A 25,000-nucleotide genomic window follows, 5' to 3' on the forward strand; every position below is an offset into this window, starting at 1 on the left:
CCCTAGCCTTGACGACCTTGCCGGATTATGCAAAGGCTAAAATGTAATTTAGATAGCATGTTATGTAGACAGATGCCAGGTCTGTGTTGACCTTGCATCCTATAGTGTGTATAGTTTCAATGTAGGCTGATGATAGGTTCGTTTTATGTGTGTCTTGTGTATGTATGTTTACTGTGTGTCGGAGTTTCGATTTTCTTACTATCTGCTGTAACATAAATTGCCCAATTTGGGACATAATAAACTTGAACTTGAACTTTACGTATGTATTAGTTATTATTAGATTATTGGTTTACTTATGTATTACTTTATTATTAGATTACTATTTCTATGCGTTTGATGTATTATGATGTATTATCTTGTGTCCTTGCTTACTGTAAGTCGCTCTGGATTAAGAGCATCTGCTAAATGCCTAAACTGTAAACTGTAAGTATAATTCAACCGCCCTCTTTTTCTTCTAGTCTTCATTCCATCCCATCTTCCCCCTCTTCTTCATTTATCAGACAGGCTAAAAGTCATTTTTGAGCAACAATACAACGTGTGTCGGCAGCATTAAACGTGACCACAATGGCAAGCATAGCAATCACTTTAAGTGTCTCAAAAACTAGAATGCCAGCTACCATCGGTCAGAGCACTGGAATGACTGGGAACTCCATGTGTGTTCCCACAGCAACGTACCAGTCAGCTATCTTAAAAGAGAGGGACGTGAGCTCTCGACCGACAGCAACACTGAATTAAACATCTGAATGCATGCATGATAATTAGATGTAATGTGTCCTACGTTCCATGAACGTTCATAAAGCAGCCATTTCTCCTCTCTATGGTCCTTTTACACTCTCCTCACTCACAGTAAATCAGATGTAACTCTTCCGTCAGGACAACTTATGAACTTAACTGAATTGAAATATTATAATATAAAATGAGCAACACATTTATTTGGTTTGGCGATGAATAGATCTGCTTTTAGATTTTCTGTGGGAGCACGCTACATCTCCCCTACCAAATAGGGTCCTTCCAAATCCTGCACAGCACATAAAAGTAGATCCAAAACAACAGGTGGTAACTTGGGTGGAGGAGGGTGAGCAGCAATCTTAGAAGCAGCAGCCGCACGCACAGACAATAGCAAGGCAGCAGCAAGCAATGAGCAATACGAACTTTAAATGGGGCTCTCTATTGGTGAATTGAGTATTGGTCGAGAATAGAAACTTGGAGCTGACAAAGCAACTGCAAAGAGTTTCCTGACTCATTGAACTGCAAGGCTCATCTCTCTCTCTCTCTCTCCTCTCTCTCTCTCTCTCTCTCTCTCTCTCTCTCTCTCTCTCTCTCACACACACACACACACACACACACACACACACACACACACAGTCAAAACACTCAAATCAGCGTAGCTCTGAAACTGAGAGAGAGAACACAAGTATTTGGGAATGTGAATAATGTATTGAATGTGTGAATGATAGATGTGATTGGGCCAGTACACAGAGGTGGTCTGCAATGAACAGCTTGCTCCATGCAGCTGCTTCTCGTTAGCCTCCAAATGCATGCTAGCACGGACACTCACACACAGCCACAACGAGCTCCTCTCACATATTTCTCTTTATCACACATACTGCAAGTAACTATGCAGCCGAAGCACAGAAGACCTCCACACAATACCCGGCTAACGGAACGCAGGGCTAATTCATAGAGTACCAGAATGTAGGAGTTAGGAAGGGGAGAATGGCAGGGTATGGCATTAACAGAGAGGAATCATGGGAGTGGGTGGATGCATCCAAGGCACGGCAAGGCTAGGGAAGGAACTAGCCTGCTACAGAGTCTCACTGTAAGGCCCCATGGAGTCGTTTCCATGGGAGTGCTTTTGCCCTCGCATCCAGGAGACACATTTCCTTATCGGTTGCCTGCAGAGAAACAAACACTGGCACCTCATATGAAGGGGAGTTTCCCTGTGTCTGTTTGAGCTGGGGAGAGAACCAACAGAAGTCTAATTGAATTTCAGAGAGAGAGGGAGATGGAGAGAGAGATAGAGTTAGAGAGAGGAAGAGAGAGAAAAGTGCAGGATTTACAGAGAGCTCTGCTGTACGTGTTGATTGCGGGAATTGTGTCAGTACATGCTGTGTCAAATCCTTCTGTCCATGAATGCACAGATACAACCTGGGGAACAAACTTCTCAGTGTCTCACTGTGGAGAAGGCGTATTTATTTCGGGTTTTGCTAAATGCATTTGTGTTTTGTAAGTACGTCTTGCATATACACATGCTAGACATACTGTAAATACTAGACATACATACAAGTATATTGAAAATGACAGCTCGGTTTGTATCGTTTTTCTTTCCTAATTTATTTACGCAGTAAGGTCCATGGAAATGCGAGGTCTCTTTTATAAGAGAGAGAGAGAGAGAGAGAGAGAGAGAGAGAGAGAGCGCACGCAAAGGTGTGTATTTGGGAATGTGAATAATGTGTGAATGATAGATGTGATTGGGCCAGTACACAGAGGTGGCCAGCAATGAACATCTTGCTCCATGCAGCTGCTTCTCGTTAGCCTCCACATTGTGTACAGTAGGCTACATGATACCCAGGTAATACTGGGAGTCACTCTACAGAAAACAGTGACTCATGACACGGCAGTGGGCACTACCTGTGTGGACAAGATGGTAATTGAAGAGAAGAAAAGGACCTGGCCCGAGATCAGTAACACTCTGGAGAGAGCTCAACAACCACAGAATTCCGAGAGACAGACAGACAGACATACAGACAGAGTAGAACGAAAGATAGGCAGATAGAATTGGAGAGAGGGTAGCCAAGGCCCCTGATGGAAGGCGATAAGGAGGGGTTGAGAGAGAGAGAGAGAGAGAGAGAGAGAGAGAGAGAGAGAGAGAGAGAGAGAGAGAGAGAGAGAGAGAGAGAGAGAGAGAGAGAGAGAGAGAGAGAGAGAGAGAGAGAGAGAGAGAGGGGCAGGGGGAGATGGGTGGGTATATTGGTAGCACATCTGGTCCTTGAATACTGTAAACTCCTCACACATGGGCTCTCATCCCCTCAGCTCTGAAACAGGAAACGGGGTGAGACAGAAAGCGCGTGCGAGAGAGAGAGAGAGAGAGAGAGGAGAGAGAGAGAGAGAGAGAGAGAGAGAGAGAGAGAGAGAGAGAGAGAAAGGTAAAAGAGGAGAGAAGATCAACAAGACAGAAAGCGCGTGCGAGAGAGAGAGAGAGAGAGAGAGAGAGAGAGAGAGAGAGAGAGAGAGAGAGAGAGAGAGAGAGAGAGAGAGAGAGAGAGAGAGAGAGAGAGAGAGAGAGAGAAAAAGGTAAAAGAGGAGAGAAGATCAACATGTTGAGACAGACAGAGCCCCCGAGACACAGACACCAGAGGGGCAGAGAGAATTATGGGAGTGCAAATTAAATTACACCGGAAGAGACAGCCAGGTCTGGACCTGCAGGAAACACTGCACATGGGGCTCTGTGTGCGAGTGTCGTATGCTGTACGTGCGTGAAACATTGACGCGCACACGCGCGCGGCGCGTGTGTGTGTGTGTGTGTGTGTGTGTGTGTGTGTGTGTGTGTGTGTGTGTGTGTGTGTGTGTGTGTGTGTGTGTGTGTGTGTGTGTGTGTGTGTGTGAGTGTGTGTGTGTGTGTGCGCGTGTGCGCGTGTGCGTGTGCGAGAGGGAGAGGGGGAGAGAGAGAGAGAGTCGCTTGATTTGACATGGCAGCAGATTTTGACCATGAACTCATCTGCTGCCACACCAAACAAGCAAAGCTCTGCTGAACTGGAACTGGGAGCATGTATGCCAATTTTAGGAAACCGGGAGTTGCACAGAGCCTATACAGTAAGTAAAGTGCATGACAGTACACAGTCAAATCATGAGTGTTAATTTAACTCTGACATTGTACAGTACGTACAAATGAACACCTAACAACATTTCAATCCACAGTGATGGCTCTTCATCAGTTCAAACCAGAACCATCAAAACCAGAACCAATTGTTACAGAACAGATCAACATGGAGTTCAAGTGTTCAGGCTTGACGGAGCAAAATACCTTCAGCTCACTGTCACCCTCCGCCATCCACCCTACATCACCTCACTTCCTCGATCCATCCTTACCCCTTAGGCTCTGCTCTTTTCTCTTCCACCTCTTCCTAACACCCGTGCATTAATCCTGCCACACGTAACTCCATTATACCTTCCCTCGCCTTCCCTTCCTCTCGTCTCATCTTGTTACCTTCACTCTGCCTCCAGCAGAGCGATACTCAGAGGAGTGACGGCTTGGGATTCAAGGCCTGAAGTACTTGTGCTTTTTGCAAAAAGGTCACACTAACGCTGAGGCAGATTAGCAATTCTGATTGGGCTAAAGGGGCTAAAAATCTGCTGTAGCCCACTGCTGGCCCTTATTACATTAGCAGGGAGTAGGTGTGCACGTGTACAGTGCTGATTAGGTGGGCATGAGGAGGATCGGATGTAAATGGATGAGAGGAAACGCACATGAGCATGTGCAGATACGCTTACATCATTGCACATTCAAAATGCATGGGCAACCTCCCAAGTGTGTGAACGTACAAACAAGCGGGGCATGCAGGACTGTTGTGCATGTTTCAGCTGTTTGTGACACATGCCCATGTCCAAGTCCATCCTAAACCATATCCATAGATTCCATCAAGCTTCTTCCTGAATGTGGATATTATTTGCTCCTGGTCAAGGTCAGTGCCATGCTCTCATCCTTATCGCCGCACTGTTCTGTTGTAATGGCGCATCCGTATTTGTTGTTTGCTAGAATCACCATGAGACCTCTTTGACAGTGGCTTCTAGGTAGTACATGTCATCTTTATGGTGAATTCCATTTCGATGTACTGTGTTTATATGATGTTATTGTAGTGAAAGATGACAAAATTGCCTTTATCGTATAGTTCGCTCAGCATCTCTCATGGAGGGTATGGCATTAAAAGTGCTAAGGTTGTGTGTGTTTTCTCCTCTGAGTGTTTGGGGTTGAGGGTGGGGGGATGGGGTTTCCATAAATGTTAATGGTATGTATGACTATGTTTTTCTACTGTAAAACCCAATAAACATAATGTTAAAAAAGTGTTAATGTTTTGTCATTCAAGGATAGACTAGCCTATAAATAATAATAATTGTCTCCGCCAGGCCGAAAGGCATGGCGAGAGAGTATGTTTTTCACCCTGTCCGTCCGTCCGTGTGTCCGTCCGTGTGTCCGTGTGTCCGTCCGTCCATCTGTCTGTGAGCAGCTAATCTCAGGCACCGTTGGCCCGGTTGCAGCGAAACTGTGCACACACACTCTCTGGATGCCAATTCAGAACCTCTGCCCCAAATATTTCTCATGGCCCTTTTATAGCGCCACCAGGAGGCCGATTTGTGCAAAACATATTTTTTGACAGTACTCCTACAGATTTGTCCAAAAATCACACAAATCATTGACTACACAGTATCTCTAAAGTCATTAAACGAAACGGGTCTTTCAGATTTGTCTTATTCCATCCTGATTGGCTAAAAATGTCTTCCAAAGTTTGCAGGAGTGCTCTGTTTTGAACAAAATGCCTCAAATCATGAACACAGCATGCAATTTCCGTGAAATTGTGCACGCACATTCCCATTAGGCCGAGGAAGAAATTTTTCCAATCAGCCTCATGGTGGCGCTATAACAGGCCGATTCGTGTTTTTACCTATAACTGCACCAATCTGTGTAAAACTTTGTATGCCACTCCCTAGAGGTCAACAAAAAACCATTGCCCTGCATTTTTCACATCTGCCTTTTATAGCGCCACCAGGAGGTCGACTTATGTAAAACACATTATTTTATACTACTCCTTCCAATTGTATCCAAATTTCACACAAATCGGTACACATGATCTCTATAGTCATGTGATCAAGACGGATGTGTTTGATTTTTCATATTCTATCTTGATTGGCTAAGATTGACATCCAAAGTTTGCATTATTGGCTTGTTTTGAACAAAATTCCGCAAATCATGAACGCACTGTCCGATTGCGGTCAAACTTTGCACGCACATTCACACTATGTTGAGGAACAAATGCCACCCTTTTAACATTGGCCTGTTATAGCCCCACCAGCAGGTCTAATTTAGCAAAACAAGTGTTTTTAACAAAATGCCTCAAATCATGAATGCAGTCAGGGTCCAATTGTCGTGCAAGGCCTAAGAACAAATGGCACCCTTTTCACATTGGCCTATTATAGCGCCACCAGGAGGCCACAATAGCCTACCTGACCTGGCGGAGACCTGTGCTCCGAGGAGCACTTTTTCTAGTTTGTTATGATTTTGTTCTATCAATCACCATGAAAGGGTAGGTGTCTTCAATGGATCATACACAAAGATATTACAGCATTTTACAAGAAGGGAGGTATACTGTATACTGCTGTCCATTAAAAATTCAGTGAATGCAGTATCAAATCCCTACTAATCAATTCAGCATGACTATACTGTCTTTTAGGCTTAAGGTTGGAGTTTTCAGTTATCATTGTCTAAATTGTATGCTTCTTTGGACTTTGGACTCTTTGTTCTTTAATCCTGAATTTCACTGTAGTGTTTTATTTGTAACTTATCAACCTTATATGTCACGTTGATATGACCAGTTTTACTCTGTAAAGCATTCTTGAGATTTGGATAAGCACTATGCAAACACAATATTCTATAATGAATTGGAATTATGAGGCATGATATAACAATGGAGATATGCTGCCCCCCCCCCCCCCCCCATGTGATCGATGTGACACATTGACATTTGAGAGAGGAAGACTATGAGACAGAAGTAATTTTGACATTATAAAGAGAAATGTTTGAGGAACCAAGAGCCACATACAGACCTGTTTAACTCTAAATAAAGAGATGATATTTATTCATTGCAAGGGGGATAAATACCCCTGCTCACCTTAACATACACAACGTAGAATGTAATATTTTTTATATTAACTCCATAGTGGGGTTAAAAGAAAAAAATATTCAGTGGAACAATATGCCGTCCTGTCCTATGGCCTGGTTTCAGCATCATGGCGCTGTCCATGGTTCTGAAATGTGGGTAGCTAAGGCCTGCCATGGTTTCAGCACAATGGTGCTGTCCATGGTTCTGAAATGTGGGTATACTTTTTTTTTTTATCCCGCGATTTTGTAACCCTATTTTTTACACCCAGTGCCAATTGTCTATGTAATCCTGGGCACTACCTTCCCTCTGCCAACCTAGGGAGGCCAGGGCCGAGCTCATGCCTCCTTCAATGCATGAGAGCCAACTGACCTTCTTGTCACCTGACAGGGGAGAGTTTCCCTGGTTGGACGTAGCGCGTGGAAGGAACACGTTATTCCAACCAGTTCCCTTCCCATCCATCAGGCGCCCCGGCTGACCAGGGGGAGGCAGTATAGTGACCAGGATTACTGTATGTTTTTGTGAGGGTACCTACCCTAGGAGACACGGGGAGAACATGCAAACTCCACACAGAAAGGCCCTTTCGCCAACCCCACCTAGGGTATGGGCACTGATGAAATGTGGGTATACGTACTGAGCAGAGAGGGAAGGCCTCGTTTGAACCAATTGTGTCTGCTTAATGTTTGTGCTTTTTATTTGTTCATTCAGCCACCTTTGGGCTCTGTAAAAGCAATGAACACTGTTGCGCTATGTGTGTGTTTACTGAATGTAGGCCTGTGATTGATTGATTGATTGATTGATGTAATTTATTTAGTAAGACATGAGAACATCAGTACATGGAAGTACAAATTCACAATACAAGGTCTACTAAACTGGGAGACTCATTAAGCACTGAACTTGTTTAAGATGAGATCCCCATGCACACAAATCATGATGACATAAGAGACAGACAGATATACACACTACTATACAGAATGTCATACAATCAGCTTACAGGTTACTGGTATGAAGAGTGAAAAAAAATGTACAAGAGAAGAAAAATAAATAGGGGGGGAGGTTAAGACTTTGACAGGGGCCATTTTCGAATTGCAGCCTCCTGAAGGTGTATCTTTAGGGCAGTTTTGAAAGTGAGTAGGGTTTTACACTCCTTTACTCCTTTTGGTAGGGCATTCCACATTTTTGATGAATAGCATGAGAACGAGTTCATTCCCTTTGTTGAGCCAAATCTGGGTTGCATGATTTGTGGAGCTGCCTCTGGTGTTATGATCGTGGACTTCATTAACATTTAGGAAGTATTTAGACAAATACAGGGGGATCCCAATGTTGTGGTGTATCTTAAAGACCAGGCCCATAGCAAGTTGCTGTACTCTGTCCTCAACCCTAAGCCATCCAATCCTAGCAAAATGAGCAGGGGTTAGATGGGTTTAGTAATTGAGGCCAAGAAGTAGCCTTACTAGTTTGTTTTGGGATGTTTGGAGCCTTGTTTTTAAGGCTTTGGAGGTGTTGTGATACCATGAAGTGCATGCATAATCATAATAACCTTGTATGAGGGCCCCTGCAAGAATCTTCAGAGTATTCTTACTGACTAGTGACTAGACATTCAATCCTATTCAAAAAGCGTGTTCTTTGGTTAACCTTTTTGATCACTCTTTCAGCGTTTTTGTTACCGGAGAGGTTTGCCTCCAAGATGGAACCCAGGTAATTTCCTCCTTTCTTGAGTGAGATCCTACCTTACATTCCTCCATGCATGTCCTAACCGAATATGCATCCACCTCGTATTTGTGAATGTAGTGAAGTCATGAAAAGCTTGCAATTTGCACAATTTGTGTCAGAATACCGACAGCTGTTGGCTTGCGCCAAAGCCTGTAGTTATCTCTATATTATGATGTGCAGTCTGCGGTACAGACTATGGTATGTTATGGAACAACAAGGGAGCCGGGAACAATGCAAAGCTTCTTGGCGGATTAGGTACAGAAATCACGGCATGCTATTAGCGTTATTGGAATGCTATCACCTAAGGTTATAGTAGGCCTACACGCTGTATGCCTCTGTTATGAATACAAGCCTGGTCCGGACATCCACAGGGCAGTTGGACGATTCAATTTGAGGAGCCCATACTCTTAAAGCCTTGCACTCGCACTCACACTCGCGCGCGCGCACACACACACACACACACACACACACACACACACACACACACACACACACACACACACACACACACACACACACACACACACACACACACACACACACACTGCGTTATGAAAGAGTAATTGATGCCATGGTGTATGCAAACTAGGCCATGTAAGCACTAAGGTGTGTACTACCTGAAGTGTGATGAACTCTTGCCCCTTAAAATATACCTCCATCATGACAGATAGGCCTATCGGTTGCCATGACGACTGTGAATCCACACACCCTCAAGTGTGTGTGTGTGTGTGTGTGTGTGTGTGTGTGTGTGTGTGTGTGTGTGTGTGTGTGTGTGTGTGTGTGTGCGTGTGCGTGTGCGTGTGTGTGAGTGTGTGAGTGAGTGAGTGAGTGAGTTCCTACCTTACATTCCTCCATGCATGTCCTAACCGAATATGCATCCACCTCGTATTTCTGAACCATCAGTTCAAACTCCCGGTAATCCTCCTCTGCTCGCAGGTCAAGAATCTGATAAGCCCGAATGCACTTGATGCACCCCTGCTGATCAACCCCCGAAGCCATATCCAGGGTGCAGTTTATAACGTCAAGACTCCTAAACCCGTAAAACAAATCCAAAAGTGAGTAGGAATTACAAAAAGAAAGATACAAATCGCTCAGATTCACGTACGCCAACTGCGTCCCATCGCCCCCTCCACCGGAGAGGCCCATGGAGCACACGGTCTCTGCGTCCGTGAAAGTAAAGCAGTCTTTGGACAGGCTGTCGGGGTGACAGGTGTCCATTCGCCACAGATGTTTGGTAGAATTCCCTAGAAAAATAATATCTTGCTCTCTGGCGAGCCGGCGGGGGTCAGGTGATGGGATATGTTGGTGGAGTGAGTTTGAATACTCGCCCATGTCCGTGATCGCCAGCCCCTCGTCCGACCGTTTGTCTCGGGTTCGCGTCAATTTCGCCTCGGCGCAGAACCACAAATGATCAGAGAGTAGGACAGTGATAAACAGCAGAGAGGCCAGCGACAGTCGCCATCTCTGCGCCCGCTCTGACTCGGTGAATGGCTTCTCGTTCTCTCGGGGTGCAAGCCAGAATTTCAAGCTGTCATCTTGCTGCAGACGCATCCAAGCACCCCTGGTCATATTTTAGGGAAAGCGCAGCCCTGGCCGACTCCGCCGCGGGGGCTCCTCTGCCACAATACTCATTGACTTGGGGGGTTATTTCTCTAACAGTGGGGGTGCCGCCGTGCCTCCGCCGGTTCCAGGGCGCTCCTCCTAGCTCGCGCCCACGGCGGTCGGCGCTATTCCGATCCAATTAACGCACCCGCACAGATTAAGCCTCTCGCTGCTGCCGCATCCCGGTTCTCCATGGCTCTCCGGGTGGAAACCGCGTTCTTTTTGACCGCATGCCTAGCGCCCCGCCGTCTCTCCGTTTCTCCCGGGTTTGTTGAGACCAGCTGTTGCGAGCCTCTCGGTGCCGATGCCGCCTGGGTTGCCGCCGTCGCCCGTACGCTTTGCGGATTCAGCTAAAGAACAGCCACAAACCCTGTCAGTGCAGGAACCCTGCTGTGATTGCTGGTCCGTGTCTGGGCAGGATGCCTTGTTTCCTTTCTCCCGTTAGCGATTGTCATCTTGGACCTCTGTTAAGTTGCCGCCATGTTCGGCTTGAAACACTTTTTCGGGGAGCTGGGTCTGTTTGCGTCATCTCCATCGCTGCGATAGCTCCATCGGTTGCGCAGTGGCGAAGCAGCTTATTACCTACACACACACACACACACACACACACACACACACACACACACGCACGCGCGCGCGCAGGCAGTCAGGCACATGAAGCTAATGGCGTTATGCTTGTCCACTCTGTTCCACGGTATCAAGTCTAAAATTATACTATCACAGTGAGGCATGCACACACTTTTGATAGCCTACTGGCGACATCTTCCTTTTGGTGCATAGCCTCCGCGAGCCCATTCACAAGAATGCCAATGATAGTGTAGCGAAGACATTATTGTCTTTGAGGCCAAATTAAGATGATATGAATGAATTATGCTGGGCTGCATGACGGCTAAATATGTTTTGGGCATATAGCGTAATAATGAATGCGCAAACAGTAGGCTAGTTTATGTTCACCGAGACTTTAATTCAGATGGACACCACGGGACCAGCACAGCACAACTGTGATGAAATCACACTAGTTTTCTTCAGCATGTGGGATTTATTCTGAATCCAAGATGTAGACTAAAGAGGCTGGTTATGCAGGCATGACAACGGCTGCAAAACATCGGTAGGGTTGTTAAGTGCAGGAAAACAGCTGCCAAACACGCGTGGAAGGTATAGGATATGAGATTTGTGCATAATTGCTGAGCGCTATTTCTCACCCTCGTAGAGGACGGTGACATTAATTCTATTGTGTCCTTCGGTGCGTGCATGAGTGTGAATGAGAGAGTCTGTGTGTGTGTGTGTGTGTGTGTGTGTGTGTGTGTGTGTGCATGCCTGAGTGCGTGCATGGTGCGTGTGAGCCTGCGTGCATGCGTGCGTGCATGCGTGCGTGTGTGTGAATTGAATTGTGTGTGTGTGTGTGTGTGTGTGTGTGTGTGTGTGTGTGTGTGTGTGTGTGTGTGTGTGTGTGTGTGTGAGAGAGAGAGAGAGGGAGGGGGGGTATATTAGCAGTTGAGAGTAAATTACAGTATTATTTATCCACGTCTTTACAGCTGCTTAATCTTTGTCGGTGTAAATGGCTTGGAGTGCTACCAACGGGATGAGTGAATGCTAAACTACTTAATGTTAATGGACATGGATAAGACAAGAGATGATTACCTGATTAATTTGTGATTAAGACAGGGGGGAAGGCGCATATTCAAGCTGTTACACAATGTGCTGTGGAGAGAAAAGTGATAATATAAGATCGCACTGTGCCCCTGGCTGTGTCAGAGATACATACAAATGACCAATACTAGTTACCATACTGTACTTAAGGTAAATTATTTATAGATCAATTCACTATGCTTTCTGGAAAGCAACAAAAGCACCAGACCTATACTTCTTTCCCCGCCAACACCCATACATAGTTATTGAATGCCAAGTTGTCAAGCTTAACCACTTGAACCCTTGCATCCCTAGGGGGTTTGCTCACCAAACATAGCAGATCTACAGTTGTGAGCTTGTAGATATATGCTATTGTTGGTGAAGAGATTTGGTGAAGAGTGGACCAGTGTATCAATACAGCTGTAACACAGGTCTGTTTCACTAAGAATCAAGCTGGATTAAGTGGTTAAACCAGAGCAGACTAGAGCGTAATCAACCGATAGGCATGTATTTAAAAAGAAAACACATTATAAGGCTGACACACTAAGGAGTTTCACGTGTGTGGAAGAAGCAGACATATCACTTTCTCCTTGCTTTGTCCCTGAACAAATTCAAACTCTCCCTCAGAGATTTTTTAAAATAATTGAAATCAACCCATAGTTGATTTACATAATTGTAATTACATGATAATTACAGAAATGTAATCAACCCATAGGCGTTTATTCAAAACACATAATAAGACAGGGGCACAGTGTCTCAGTTAAAGCATCCTTCGGTCTCTCGAAAGGCGCTATAAATTACATTATTAATAAATACAAGTTGTTATTATTATTATTATTATTATTATTATTAACAACCACTTAAACCCTCTAGTCTTAGAAGAGAACCGTACTTGAGCTACAACAACTGACCGCTTTCTTCCATCTAGGCTAAGTACACCAAATCTCTTCTCAAATAATCGACAAACTCACAATGCATCGCGTTGCGAATCTGGCGAATGTCCCCCCCCCCCACACACACACACACTAATGCAGGAGTTTCACCTGAAGTAAACATAATCACTTTCTTCTTGTTTTGTCACTGAGCAAAAGCCAACTCTCCCTCAGAAAAAAATAAAATAATCAATTGACTTTACGTCTTTGTCACCTTGGATCGACAGATGATCACACTGGTTTCACCTCTAATCGCCATGGCAACCAAAACTTCAGCAGGTTCTGGTAGTTTGATAGGACCATACTCTCTGGTGGCCTAAAAAAGATGCTGTTATCGCAGTGATTCTCAATCTGTGGGCCACGAGGGTATTGCAAGTGACGCCCCCAAATAATTGGCAAAACACTAAGATTGTATTGATAATATAACATTAATATTTAAAAAAATTACGTCCTGGTAATATTTCTTTAGAATGAATGAGGATGAGTTTTCATTGTGATATTCCCTAATCCAGGAAAGGCTGAGAATCACTGTGTTATGGTGAACATCTGTTGTGTGGTTGCTAGGGGCGCTGGTCCGCTCATCAGTCATTGCCCTCACATATTATGTCACCGCCGGATGCTGTGATCATGCCGCTGAGGGATAGATGTCCTACTTCTGTTGTGATTGTCTAGTCTGCATTTACCATGTACGTTGCTCATATTTACACTGACTTTCACTATTCACTCGCCTTTCCATTTTCACTGTGTGTGTGTGTGTGTGTGTGTGTGTGTGTGTGTGTGTGTGTGTGTGTGTGTGTGTGTGTGTGTGTGTGTGTGTGTGTGTGTGTGTGTGTGTGTGTCTGTGTGTGTGTGTGTGTGTGTGTGTGTGTGTGTGCGCACACACGTGCACGCTTGCTGATGTGCAAGTATGGGTTCTTTGTGTGCCTGCCTCTGTTGCTCTGTTGGAAGGTATGTGGACATATGTGGACCAGACAAAGATTGCCACCTTTCCAGATCTGCAATATGATTGGACAATGCCGGACGCCTGATTTGAGACACCTGGAAGGTGGCCAATCAGCAACATGAGTCTAGCACACTGTGGGATTGTCTGTGTCATGCCACACCCGTCAATTTCCCACCTGATATGTGTTTGTGTGTGTTTGTGTGCTTCTGAGAGAGAGAGAGAGAGAGAGAGAGAGAGAGAGAGAGAGAGAGAGAGAGAGAGATCAGAGGCAAAGTGTTTGTTTGCGGGAAAGACAAAGAGAGAGACAGAGGCAGAGAAAGATAGAGACGGACAAAAATAGTATTCCATGGCCTGTGAGGTGAATGCAGATTTCTGGCCTTCCAATCTGGAGCCATCACAGTATCAGTAAGGTCTTATAGACATGACTCATCCTCCATCCATGTGTGTCTGTGTGTGTGTGTGTGTGTGTGTGTGTGTGTGTGTGTGTGTGTGTGTGTGTGTGTGTGTGTGTGTGTGTGTGTGTGTGTGTGTGTGTGTGTGTGTGTGTGTGACTGCGTGTGTCTGAAAATAGGTTTCTGTGTGCATGTGTGCGCAGGATTGATTAATATCTCATTGTACAGAAAAGCTCTTTTGAAATCAAAGGTAATTCCCGCTGGCGAGGGCATTACCCTCTTTTTCTATTTTAGGTTTTTGAATCTCTGATTGTAGACAATGTGTATGCCATTCAATAACAATAATCCTGTTTTGTTTTTTTCTTTGTACTGTCTGGCTTGTTAAAAGGAGCTGAAACTACTTGTGTCACGCAGACTTTCCTTCAATAGTCTCTCAACCATCTACGGTATTTCAAAATGTTATATTATTAAAAGCACATCAAACGCAATCAACTGGGAAGTTCTTTGGTTTTTTAAAATTCATTGACAAGACTCAGAGTCTAAAAGCCCCATTATCGGCCCCTGAGGCCACACTGCTCTTTACGCCCAAAACCAAAGTGGTTTGAATTGACCGACATTGCCATCCTTAGAGCCATGCACTCTCTAGCAGGGATAAAAGTGTAAAAAGAAAAAAAGAAGGGTGGCACTAGAGGAAAGGTCAAGGGACCACCTCAAATGGTTAAGTTAAACTTTTAACACAAGCAAAGTTTCATGGGAACCTGCCCATTAGAGTTTGAGATATATTTTGTGAGAGTGGAGATTTAGACCTATAGTGCTAGAGGAAAGGCCATGGGGTCACCAAAATCAGTAAGGTTCAGCCTCTGGGGAGCATGAAGGCGCACAGCAAATGCCAGGGCAATCCAGCAACTAGTTTTCATATGGAGTATTGGATTAATTTACTTAATTAATTAAATCATGCAAATGACAAACGTTATTAAATAGCCCACATACTCTGAGAGTTTTGTCAGGTTGCCATGTCATTTACGTGTTTCCATCCCCATGCACACCACCTGCTCAGCTTGGCATGTCTCTCTCTTCACTATGGAGGGTACCAAAGGGGCGAGAAAGGGAGGTGGCTGGCTGGACTCGGCCAAATCTGCAAAGGGTGTGGGTGGGGGGACTCAACTGCATGTAAGGCCATTTGCCAGTTTCTGTTGAGTCCACAACCTGTACACCTCCTACACAACTGTATCAGTGTGGAAATAGACCTCTGTCATTCTTTACTTCTGTTGTTTTTTTGCACAACACGCCGTCTCCCTTCTCCACACTCACTTTATGTAGCTCAGCTTGCTTTTCTCTATTGCTTCCATATGCTGACCTGTTAGCATATCTTTCCTTTCTCTCTCTGCCTCTCTTTGTCTCTTTCTCTCCTCTCCCACTCAGCTGAACCTCTCCCTCCATCTCGCTCTCTATATCAGTCCCTTTATATCAGTCTCTCTCTCTCTCTCTCTCTCTCTCTCTCTCTCTCTCTCTCTATCCTACTCCTTCCCACTCTGTACTATCATTGCCATAGCCTCAGAAGAAGGGAAGAAAATGGGAGGTGGAGTCAGGCTTGACAGCAGCCTCTCTGATTGGCTACTGAGGCCACCGCCCTCAGACCGTGATGTGCTGTCCATAGTAGATGTAAGGGAGTGACAGTGTAAAAGTGTGATTTAGGGTCAAGACAAGACAAGACAAGACAAGACAAGACAAGACAAGACAATAATATTCCCTAGGAACTTTGTCTTGGACACACAAATACAAATTACAAAATGACTTTGTGCTTACCTACAGTACAAGCACAGACTGACACCAACCAACACATTGCACACTGCCCATTGTACAACACACCTGTAGTCATAGTAATAGTGTATCTAATTACGTGCAGTAAGAGGCAGCCTCATCAACATAATGTCATCATAAAATGCACTTTATGTGCATTACACAAGCAATGCATTGTATGATATTATAACTCATGAGTAATATATTGCTTTTACAAACTGGGTGATATTATTACAGTTACTATGTCAAGCAGCATTGATTATTCTAAGTATTTACTCTGCACCATTAGAGCATGCTTCAACTTCTACGTTTTTTGTGCTTTATCATGACATTGAAATTCTGGCTGCTAATATAGCATTTTAATCTAATATGGCATTCTCCTCTAGTCCATTTACCCTCCCCTCTTCCATTGAATATTATGAACAGTCCTTTTTCTTTGCTTCATTTGATGGTGTCTTGTGAACGTAATGTAAAAGTGAAACGAAAGGAGCATATACATTACTTTTGTATATAAATAAATATGGTAACAGAACATTAATTTTAAGTTATAGACACATGTAATAATGTGTAATACATTCAAAGTTCCCCAGTACTGTCAGCTAAGGTCTGACACTCCCATGGAGGCTGTGAAATATTCTCTTTCTCACTCCAGTAGACCTCTGTGGTGATGACATAGGATTCCATTTGCTGGGGGCATGCCTCTGCTTTTGATATCCCTCCTCTGGTCATTCATTGCCAGACCCAAGGGGTCGGCCTACATGAGGCTTTGTCGGTCGGTCGGTCTGTCCCTCTTTCCCTGTCCTGTCCCTCTTTTCCTCTGCACACACGTCATGCGAAGTCCGGCCATTCAGATTTCAACCACTAGGGATCTGGCAGTACCAGGTCTCCTGGTTCCCTTGTTTTAATGGGTGGTGGGAATATGTTTTATCCCTGCTTCTGGTCAGACAGAATAAATACATGCATTTCCTTTTGGGAAATGTACACTGTATGATATATGTTCAATCGAAGACCTTATGGGTAGCACTTGCTATGCATCCCTAGCCTGGTTCCAGCCGAATCTGCCTTTGCAAAATCGCATCGCACTTTAGCCCTCGGCAGATTAGGTCTGGCCCCCCTCCATAGAGATTCCATTTCTCTCCCTCCGCAGTGGTGTGGAGCCAACCAGGGCCCAGTATCCAAATGTGGGCGGGCTTATCACCTTATTTGGAGCAATGACGTACAAGGAAGCACTGCTCTGATTAGTTCGTGAACAAGGAAGCACTGCTCTGATTGGTTTAGGTCTAACCAATGGAGTCCGTTTGGATCTTTTTGTAACCGCCCCTTGGAATTTTTTTTATCGTTGATAGGGACCAGACTAATATCCACGCAGTGTGTCGTGTGATATTGTCTGGCCACGCGAGGCTAATGCATCCCATGTGTATAACACATTATACTTATAAGGCATTATAATCTGCTCATAACCCTGTATAATCATATTTATAAGAGCTCATAAATAATCATAATGATTTATAAGCATAACCATAACACATTATAAAGCTTATTATAATTATGTTCAAGCATAATTGCATTGTATTATGCTTATAACACGTGATGATTACAGTTGTAAATATTCATAACAACGTAAAATGCAATCATGACATATTATACAGCATGTTATAATGACTTATAATGTCAAGTATTATAATACTTCAGAATTGCTACCAAATTATGTTAACCCATAACAATTCTCAAAATCTCAGATCTCAGAAATAGCACAAATAGCAGATCAGATCTACAAATGCGCCGCACTGAGACTAAATTATTTTCTTTTATCAATGGCAAAAATTAGGCCTGTTTGCCAATGCTTCTGCCTGTACTTTAAGTACACTAGATATGAAAAAAAAAGAAGGTTGAAACAGACTTAGATCTGGCATCCTTTATTTAACCACCAAAATGATGACACACTAGCAGTCTGTATTCTGGTTCCTCTGTGCACCGCAAACCAGACCCCTGTGTACTCATGGCTGCCTACTAATTTATATCTGCCTTCTGGTTGTTATGGGAATTTCTATATGAAATGCATAATAAAACACCACATTTGGTTTAAAAAGCAATACAATATAGCTTATATACTGCACGGGAGCATGAATGATCTACCATCATTACAGACTCTGATATGAAGCAGAAATGGTATGTGTGCTCATGCATATACAGGATGTGATTTTAAAGATGTGTTTTGTCCTGTGTGTAATAAGTGTGTGTGCTTGCCTGTGTTCTTGTGTTCTGTGTGTGTGTGTGTGTGTGTGTGTGTGTGTGTGTGTGTGTGTGTGTGTGTGTGTGTGTGTGTGTGTGTGTGTGTGTGTGTGTGTGTGTGTGTGTGTGTGTGTGTGTGTGTGTGTGTGTGTGTGTGTGTGTGTGTGCGCGTGCGTGCGTGCGTGCGTGTGTGTGTATGTGTGTATGAAGAGCGTGTGCAAGTGAGGATCGGTGCAACAGAGAGGGTTCCACAACTGTTAGAGATGAGGGGATTAGTGAGCATCGTTCATTCAGTCAGCCCCGCATCCCCCTTCTGTTGTTCGTCCACCGATCGATTGGCTCAACCCATTCCCATTCCAGGAAACTCTCCCCAGCTTCTCACTAGTATCCAGTTCCAGCCAGCACAACCACCCATTCCCATATCTCTGATGCTTTCCCGACATACATTCCCACAATGCAATTTGGATCTCTGTGTGCACCCCCCCACTGACTCCACCTTCAAAGGGGAAGTGCCTGTCAGGAGAGACAGCTCTTAACCTGCTAAGGAAAGCTATAGAATACCAATAAGAGGATGGAAGGAATTTGATTTGTTTTTGTGAGGGTAATAAATCTGGCCCGGAAGTAAAGTCATTGTTCTTATTGTTTCAAATGCACATAAAGTGCTGCAGATGTTAATGAAAAAAAGAAAAGGTTTGTGCTCTCTGACTAATTTTCCCTGTGATGTTGAATTGTTAATTGTTGCATTAAATCTACTGGACTAGTTTTAATTATTATTCTACAATGGTCTTTTTGTTCATATGAAATTGCAGTGAATTGCATTATAAATACAAGCCCTTAACCACTATATAAGACCTATACTGTGTTGTACGATGAATAGCAAAATTGTTGCCTATATAATGCCTATAATGGCAAGCCCAAATTAGGGAGTCCAGTTTGAAAGTGGTTAATATCCAGTGTGTGTGTGTGTGTGTGTGTGTGTGTGTGTGTGTGTGTGTGTGTGTGTGTGTGTGTGTGTGTGTGTGTGTGTGTGTGTGTGTGTGTGTGTGTGTGTGTGTGTGTGTGTGTGTGTGTGTGTGTGTGCGCGCGCGCGCGTGCGTGCGTGCGTGCGTGCGTGCGTGCGTGCGTGCGTGCGTGCGTGTGTGTGGGGCTTATCTACATTCTCTTACCCTACTGTTACATCAGCAGTGGCCTGAATCTGTATCCTAACCTCCACAGGATCTTTCATACTATATGAGTGATGCTCTCTTTCTCTCTCTCTCTCTCTGTGTTACATTCGATTATAATGTCTCAGAATGATGACAATGCTCGAGGGCTTCTCCATCTTACACCGTTGTTTTGTCATGAAATTCTAAGCAATTATGTCTACGGAGACAGGGTGAATAATGTTGAGGTCAATGAAAATGACAATAATGATAAAGGCAACTAGAAGTGTTCGATAGACTCATAGAGGCATCATGAATCAGGGGGATGTTCTTAAGTTGAAATACTGAGCTATTCTGGGATTTCAATTTCTATGCATTGATATATGTCAAAGACACCACTATGCTCCAAACATCTGTTTACTGTGTGTGATACAGGTATAAAATATGATCACTCATGCTAATACCCACACAATAAAATTCATAGAGTGTAAACATGTTGTAGGCTACAATATCAGAGTTACAATACATTCAAACTGTGGATTTGAGATTTTACTGTGCACATCCGAAATTGACTTTTTGGGTAGTTTTTTACTCTCTCCCAGAGTCAAACGTGAATATCATGAAACCCAGACCCCACTGCACCCCCCCCGCCCCTTCTCCCGCGCCAGAGTGAAACACCTCTTCTCACTCGCCAGGAGGCCTTGTCTCCCTCACAGCAGCAACAGTCTATCATTCACCTCTCCTAAATAAACCCACACTTCCAATTCCCCTCTGCTCGTTCTATCATCTCCACCAGCTGTCCACATGGAGGGCGGTGGGCCCCCGATTGCATTAGCTTTAGCCCCAGTGTAAACAGCAGAAGGCAGGAGCCTCAGGAGATCGAGGAGGCTCCACACCCCAGCAGAGAGCGCCTGCCTGAGCCCAGCCAGAGGCTCTCATCACCCAACCAGTCCCACTGATGGATCCCAGCCAGTTCTGGAGGTGCCCTAGATGTAGAGGTGTTCTGTTTGACTTGACTTTCTCCCTCCCAATCTCTAACCCCTCCCCATCCCCATGAATTAGATGATCTAAACGTTCACAGAGCGTGTAGATCTGCTATTTATGCTATTTAAAAAAATCTGAATGTTTTTTAATCTTTAAAAAAATGTATTGCCTACATCCCCAAAATAGGGTCACCAGGTTGACAGTGGTCAAATCCCCACTGTGCCTGTATAATGTAGCCTGTATCACTCACGCTTTGCACTCAACGTGATGTGAGCGAACATCGATTTTTTTATGCTTGAATTCAATAAGACAAGAGAGACAACAACAAAAAGATCGCCTCGAATGAACCATTTATTAAAGCAAAGCAGAGTGAAGGCTGCAGTGTGAACGATGAGCCTGGTGTTTCTAAATGCATTTGCCTCTCGCTAATCTGCGCTGTCAGAGAAAAGCACGTCCTGATGAAAGGGATATGACAGGAAAGTGTGTGTGTGCGTGCGTGCGAGCGTGCGTGCGTGCGTATGTGTGTGTGTGTGTGTGTGTGTGTGTGTGTGTGTGTGTGTGTGTGTGTGTGTGTGTGTGTGTGTGTGTGTGTGTGAGGGGGGGGGGGGGACAGTGGCGCTGCCTTTGAAGCACTGGAACCCAGTCAAATCCAAGCAAGCGCTGCCACTGAGCTACGCTTGGTGCCGACATCCAGCCACCTCTCATCCGGTGACAGTGGTATTCACCAGAATAAACATGTACATGTACATCTAGTTCCCAGATTGTGCCTGGGGCTATGCTGGAGAGAGGCCAGCTTAGCAGCAGTGCTCCAATCCACCAGTTGCCTCTCTTCTCTTCTCTTCTCTTCTCTTCTCTTCTCTTCTCTTCTCCTCCCTTCTCCTCCCCTCCCCTCCCCTCCCCTCCCCTCTGTCCCGCTGTCCTGCCTGGGGTATGCTGAGCCTCGGAATGTCACACTCCATCCCCATCCTCTTCACTGATTCTTCACCCTCTCTCAGCATCACAGCCCACAGGCCCGCTGACAGTGACCCCACACCAATTTCTCCCGACTTCTTGTCTCCGGGGCTTTGTCTCATTCATGTCTTCAGTGGCCTGTGGAGTAGAAATGAATTGAGGCATCACCAAATATCAAGAGTCGAGAATCAAGAGGGGTTTATTGGACATTTTACTCATACAGGTAGGCTACAAGCAGCAAAATGTTGTCGGGACATGTCCTCAAAGAATGTGCTCACACAACAATACTATATAACAACAAGATAATGAAGTAAAAATAAAAAGTTTAAAGTACAGGCAGGTATGATGAACCTCTTATGGTATCTTCGAGTGATTTTCTTTGGTTAAAATAGGCGTTACATAGCTCTATATTCTGGTAGTAATCATTGCTATAGAGTGTTTGTTCAGTAACAGGAGTCTCCATGTCTCTCCAGCTCTTTATTAAACAGAAAATTTCAGGTCGGGATTCCAATTTGGTCCAATCAGGATAGAGAACTCAGTCAGGATACAGATTAAACAAGGGAAATGTGGAACTGATGACACAAAGAAATGAGCAGACAAAATTGGAGCTGGAACACTAAATAGCTGATAAATGGGTATTCTCTCCTGATTGGCTGAAATTGTGTCACCTACCTGAAAATGTATTTTATGTTTATTAAAGAGCTGGAGAGACAGAGAGACCCCTGTTACTGAACAAACACTCTATAGCGATGATTACCACAGAATATAGAGCTTTAACCTTTTAACAAAAAACTTTTTGTTTTAACCAACAAATCACTTACCCTACCTTTAAGCAGCAACGGGGAATGTACAACAGGACAGAAGGCATTTATTCATATATAAATCAGTTTAACGTTTCATTTGTCAATTTCAATAAATAACAGAGTTGTTTGACTACATTTAAGTTATGTGCTCTGGCAGGTTTTTCATTAACCTTTCATGCTAAGTATATGCTTAGCATAGTGTCTCGCTCACCTGTTTCTGGGTGGTTGTTCTTTTCGCGCTGAGACAGAGCCAAGGTTCAATAGCTATCTGATATTGTATGCAGGGCGGCATGCTCTCTGTGTGAGCCTGAGCCTGTGTGGCATCGTGCTGTACTCGACCCAAGCCTTTTGCTCTGCGTCATCTAACTCATCACACAGAGACTAGCCGACCTCAGATGACTTTGCAGACACACTCTGCGGTCTACCAGTCACGTGCACACCTATCCCTTTCTTCCCTGTGGTGGCCTGCTCCACTTCTGATCATAGCAGCACACATCTGTAGTTCTCCCGTTAAATTAAATTACACAATAAAAGCCAGAGTTTCATTTAAGTCTGAGAGTGCAAAAATGTACCCATGATACTACAGCTAAAGGAGCTACAACCCCATCCGCTAGTTTCCATACGTTTTTGCAATTTAATCCACCTGGAACCCTAATGAATATTGTTTAATGCACTTATGATTATTAAACATTGTGTCATCGTGGGATGTGTTGCTGCCTGTTGGGTAGTTACTCTTTTTTTGCTAAACACCCCCCCCCCCCTTCACTCTTCGGCACTCATCCCTCCCCCCTGTGAGGCTCTGTAAATGTCTGCCCCAGACTGAGTAAAGTTTGGAAAAAGGTCAAAAGTGATAAATTCCTCTTAGCGTCTGTCGACTGTGGCTCAGAGTAAAACCTGAGAAAGTGCCCGGCATCAAACCTCATTACATTGTGAGTCCATATAGGTTGAGATGATGACTGAAAAGGGCCAGGAACTGGAGAGAACAGCATCGCATCATGATGCGTTGTTAGCTTGTACAGTAGATTTACAATTCTTTGAATATTCTTAGAAAGATTTTTTAACACACTTGAATATTTTTTTAAATGTTCACCTATAATGACATGCCCAAATAGGGACATCAGTTTGAAAGTGGTTAAACGACCCCCTTCAACAATGTTCCCCGGAAAAGCATCAGTCTCGCTCACCATGGTGCTCTAGGCACACTTGCACAGTGATGCATTTCACCACTGAGAGGCTCAATCTGCAGGTGCGAATGGGGGAGAATAAATGATAAGGTGAAATTACAGCTGCAGTTAAATCAATCAGGCAGTGAAGATGTGCATCATCTGACTTCATGAGCTCCCGTCATGCAGTGGGGCTAATTTATGGGGTCCCTGTGCGGTCACGGCCATCACTGCGGTCAGACAGTGTAATCAAGCAGGGGTCTTAGAGGAATTGAGCCAGGAGAGCTGGCCGACATAAATCAGCTGCATGAATCGCTGTTATATACTGCTGAGTGATATAGCGTGCGCAGGGGCGTCACAGGGGGGGTGTAAGTGGGACTGAGTTACTAGGGCCCCCCCCCCCCTTGAAAAAAAATCATAGGGGGCCCCACAGTGAATCTTTGTCCCCAGGGCCCAGAATTTGGTGCTACGCCCCTGAGCGTGCGCATGCACAATTTAACACATACACATGCACATGCACTTTTACTGGTCCATTTGGATCAGTTGTTACACTCTCTCACTCTCACACACACACACACACACACACACACACACACACACACACACACACACACACACACACACACACACACACACACACACACACACACACACACACACACACACACACACACACACACACACACACACACACACACAATGGACACAAACAGAGAGTTGTTTGGCTCTAGTGGTCTCTCAAATATTTGCAATTGTATGTCAATGTCAATGACCCCCAAATTGATATGTATTTGGCCGTAGACCTCCGTTTGAAAGGATTTTGTGCCAGGGACCCCCATGGAGGCGGGGGTGATATAGCTGAATAGTGAGAGAGCCTGCCTGGGGAACCGCATTCTCCGGTTGTCCCAGGTACAATTCCAGGTCTGGCCAGAAATGTGTCAAATATGACTGGTCAAAGTGTCCTTGAGCAAGATACCTAACCCAACTGCTCCGCGCCTCTTGTGGGCAGTGATCAGCTGGGTTGAGCTGAAACCGAATGTCCCCCACGGGATTATCATAGGAGAAGATTTGTGTTTTTCAAAGATTTTTCAAAATGTTTCAAGATTTTTCTAAATGGTTGAAGATTTTTCTAAATGCTTCGAAAATAGCAGATCTACAAGCTCACAATGTGTTGCGACGTGTTGTGACCTGATCTGCTATTTTCGAAGAGCTGAAATACAAAATTAGTGTTCCTCATTTTTGCTGGAGACTCCCTGGAACCCCCCCTGCACCCCACAATGTATCCAGTCCACATACTGGGAACACTGTGCACTTAGCTGATTCCTCCCATTAACAGTGACATTTAAAGATATCTCCCAAGTGCACAGCAGCCAGCAAGTGTAAAGTACCTTTTCATTAAGCTCTTACTGTGTTGGCCTCAGGAGTGAGTAGTTGGCGTGTGTGGGTTATTATTGGTTAATATAGTAAGTGTGTGTGTTTTTGTACACCCGTGTGTGTGTGTGTGTGTGTGTGTGTGTGTGTGTGTGTGTGTGTGTGTGTGTGTGTGTGTGTGTGTGTGTGTGTGTGTGTGTGTGTGTGTAAGAGAGAGATATAGAGAGAGAGGGAGAGAAGAGAGAGAGAGACAGAGAGAGAGAACAGAATCTCTGAGTTCAATTAACTCCGAGACCCTTAAGGTCTCAGAGGTCCATTTTCTCACTCTCAGAGTTTAATTAAAGCTCCGGATTTTACTCTGTGTAAACAGTAAAGTATCTTCAGTGGCTGAAGATAATAAAAAGGTAGAAAAATAAAATAATTAGAATCAGAAGAAGAACACACGAGAGAGGAAGAGGCTGTGAAATATAG

At 44.4% G+C, this 25,000-nt stretch overlaps 2 protein-coding genes across 2 annotated transcripts in view; one reads left to right on the plus strand and one right to left on the minus strand.

Moving 5' to 3' along the window:
* The window catches only part of nalf1b (NALCN channel auxiliary factor 1b), a gene marked incomplete at both ends in the record, with an annotated part of 84,259 nt that extends 74,105 nt beyond the window's left edge, over window positions 1–10,154 (minus strand). Inside the window, one exon of the mRNA XM_080412605.1 lies at window positions 9,426–10,154. Coding sequence (XP_080268731.1) covers window positions 9,426–10,154 — 729 coding nt within the window. The remainder of the gene's footprint in view (window positions 1–9,425) is intronic.
* The window catches only part of LOC308073270 (protein ABHD13-like), a gene marked incomplete at its 5' end in the record, with an annotated part of 149,254 nt that overhangs the window by 107,946 nt on the left and 16,308 nt on the right, over window positions 1–25,000 (plus strand). The gene's annotated exons all lie outside the window — the stretch shown is intronic.

The sequence above is a fragment of the Gymnoscopelus braueri genome, assembly GCF_963280865.1.
Source record: "Gymnoscopelus braueri genome assembly, chromosome: 18".
In the NCBI taxonomy this organism is placed as follows: Eukaryota; Metazoa; Chordata; class Actinopteri; order Myctophiformes; family Myctophidae; genus Gymnoscopelus; species Gymnoscopelus braueri.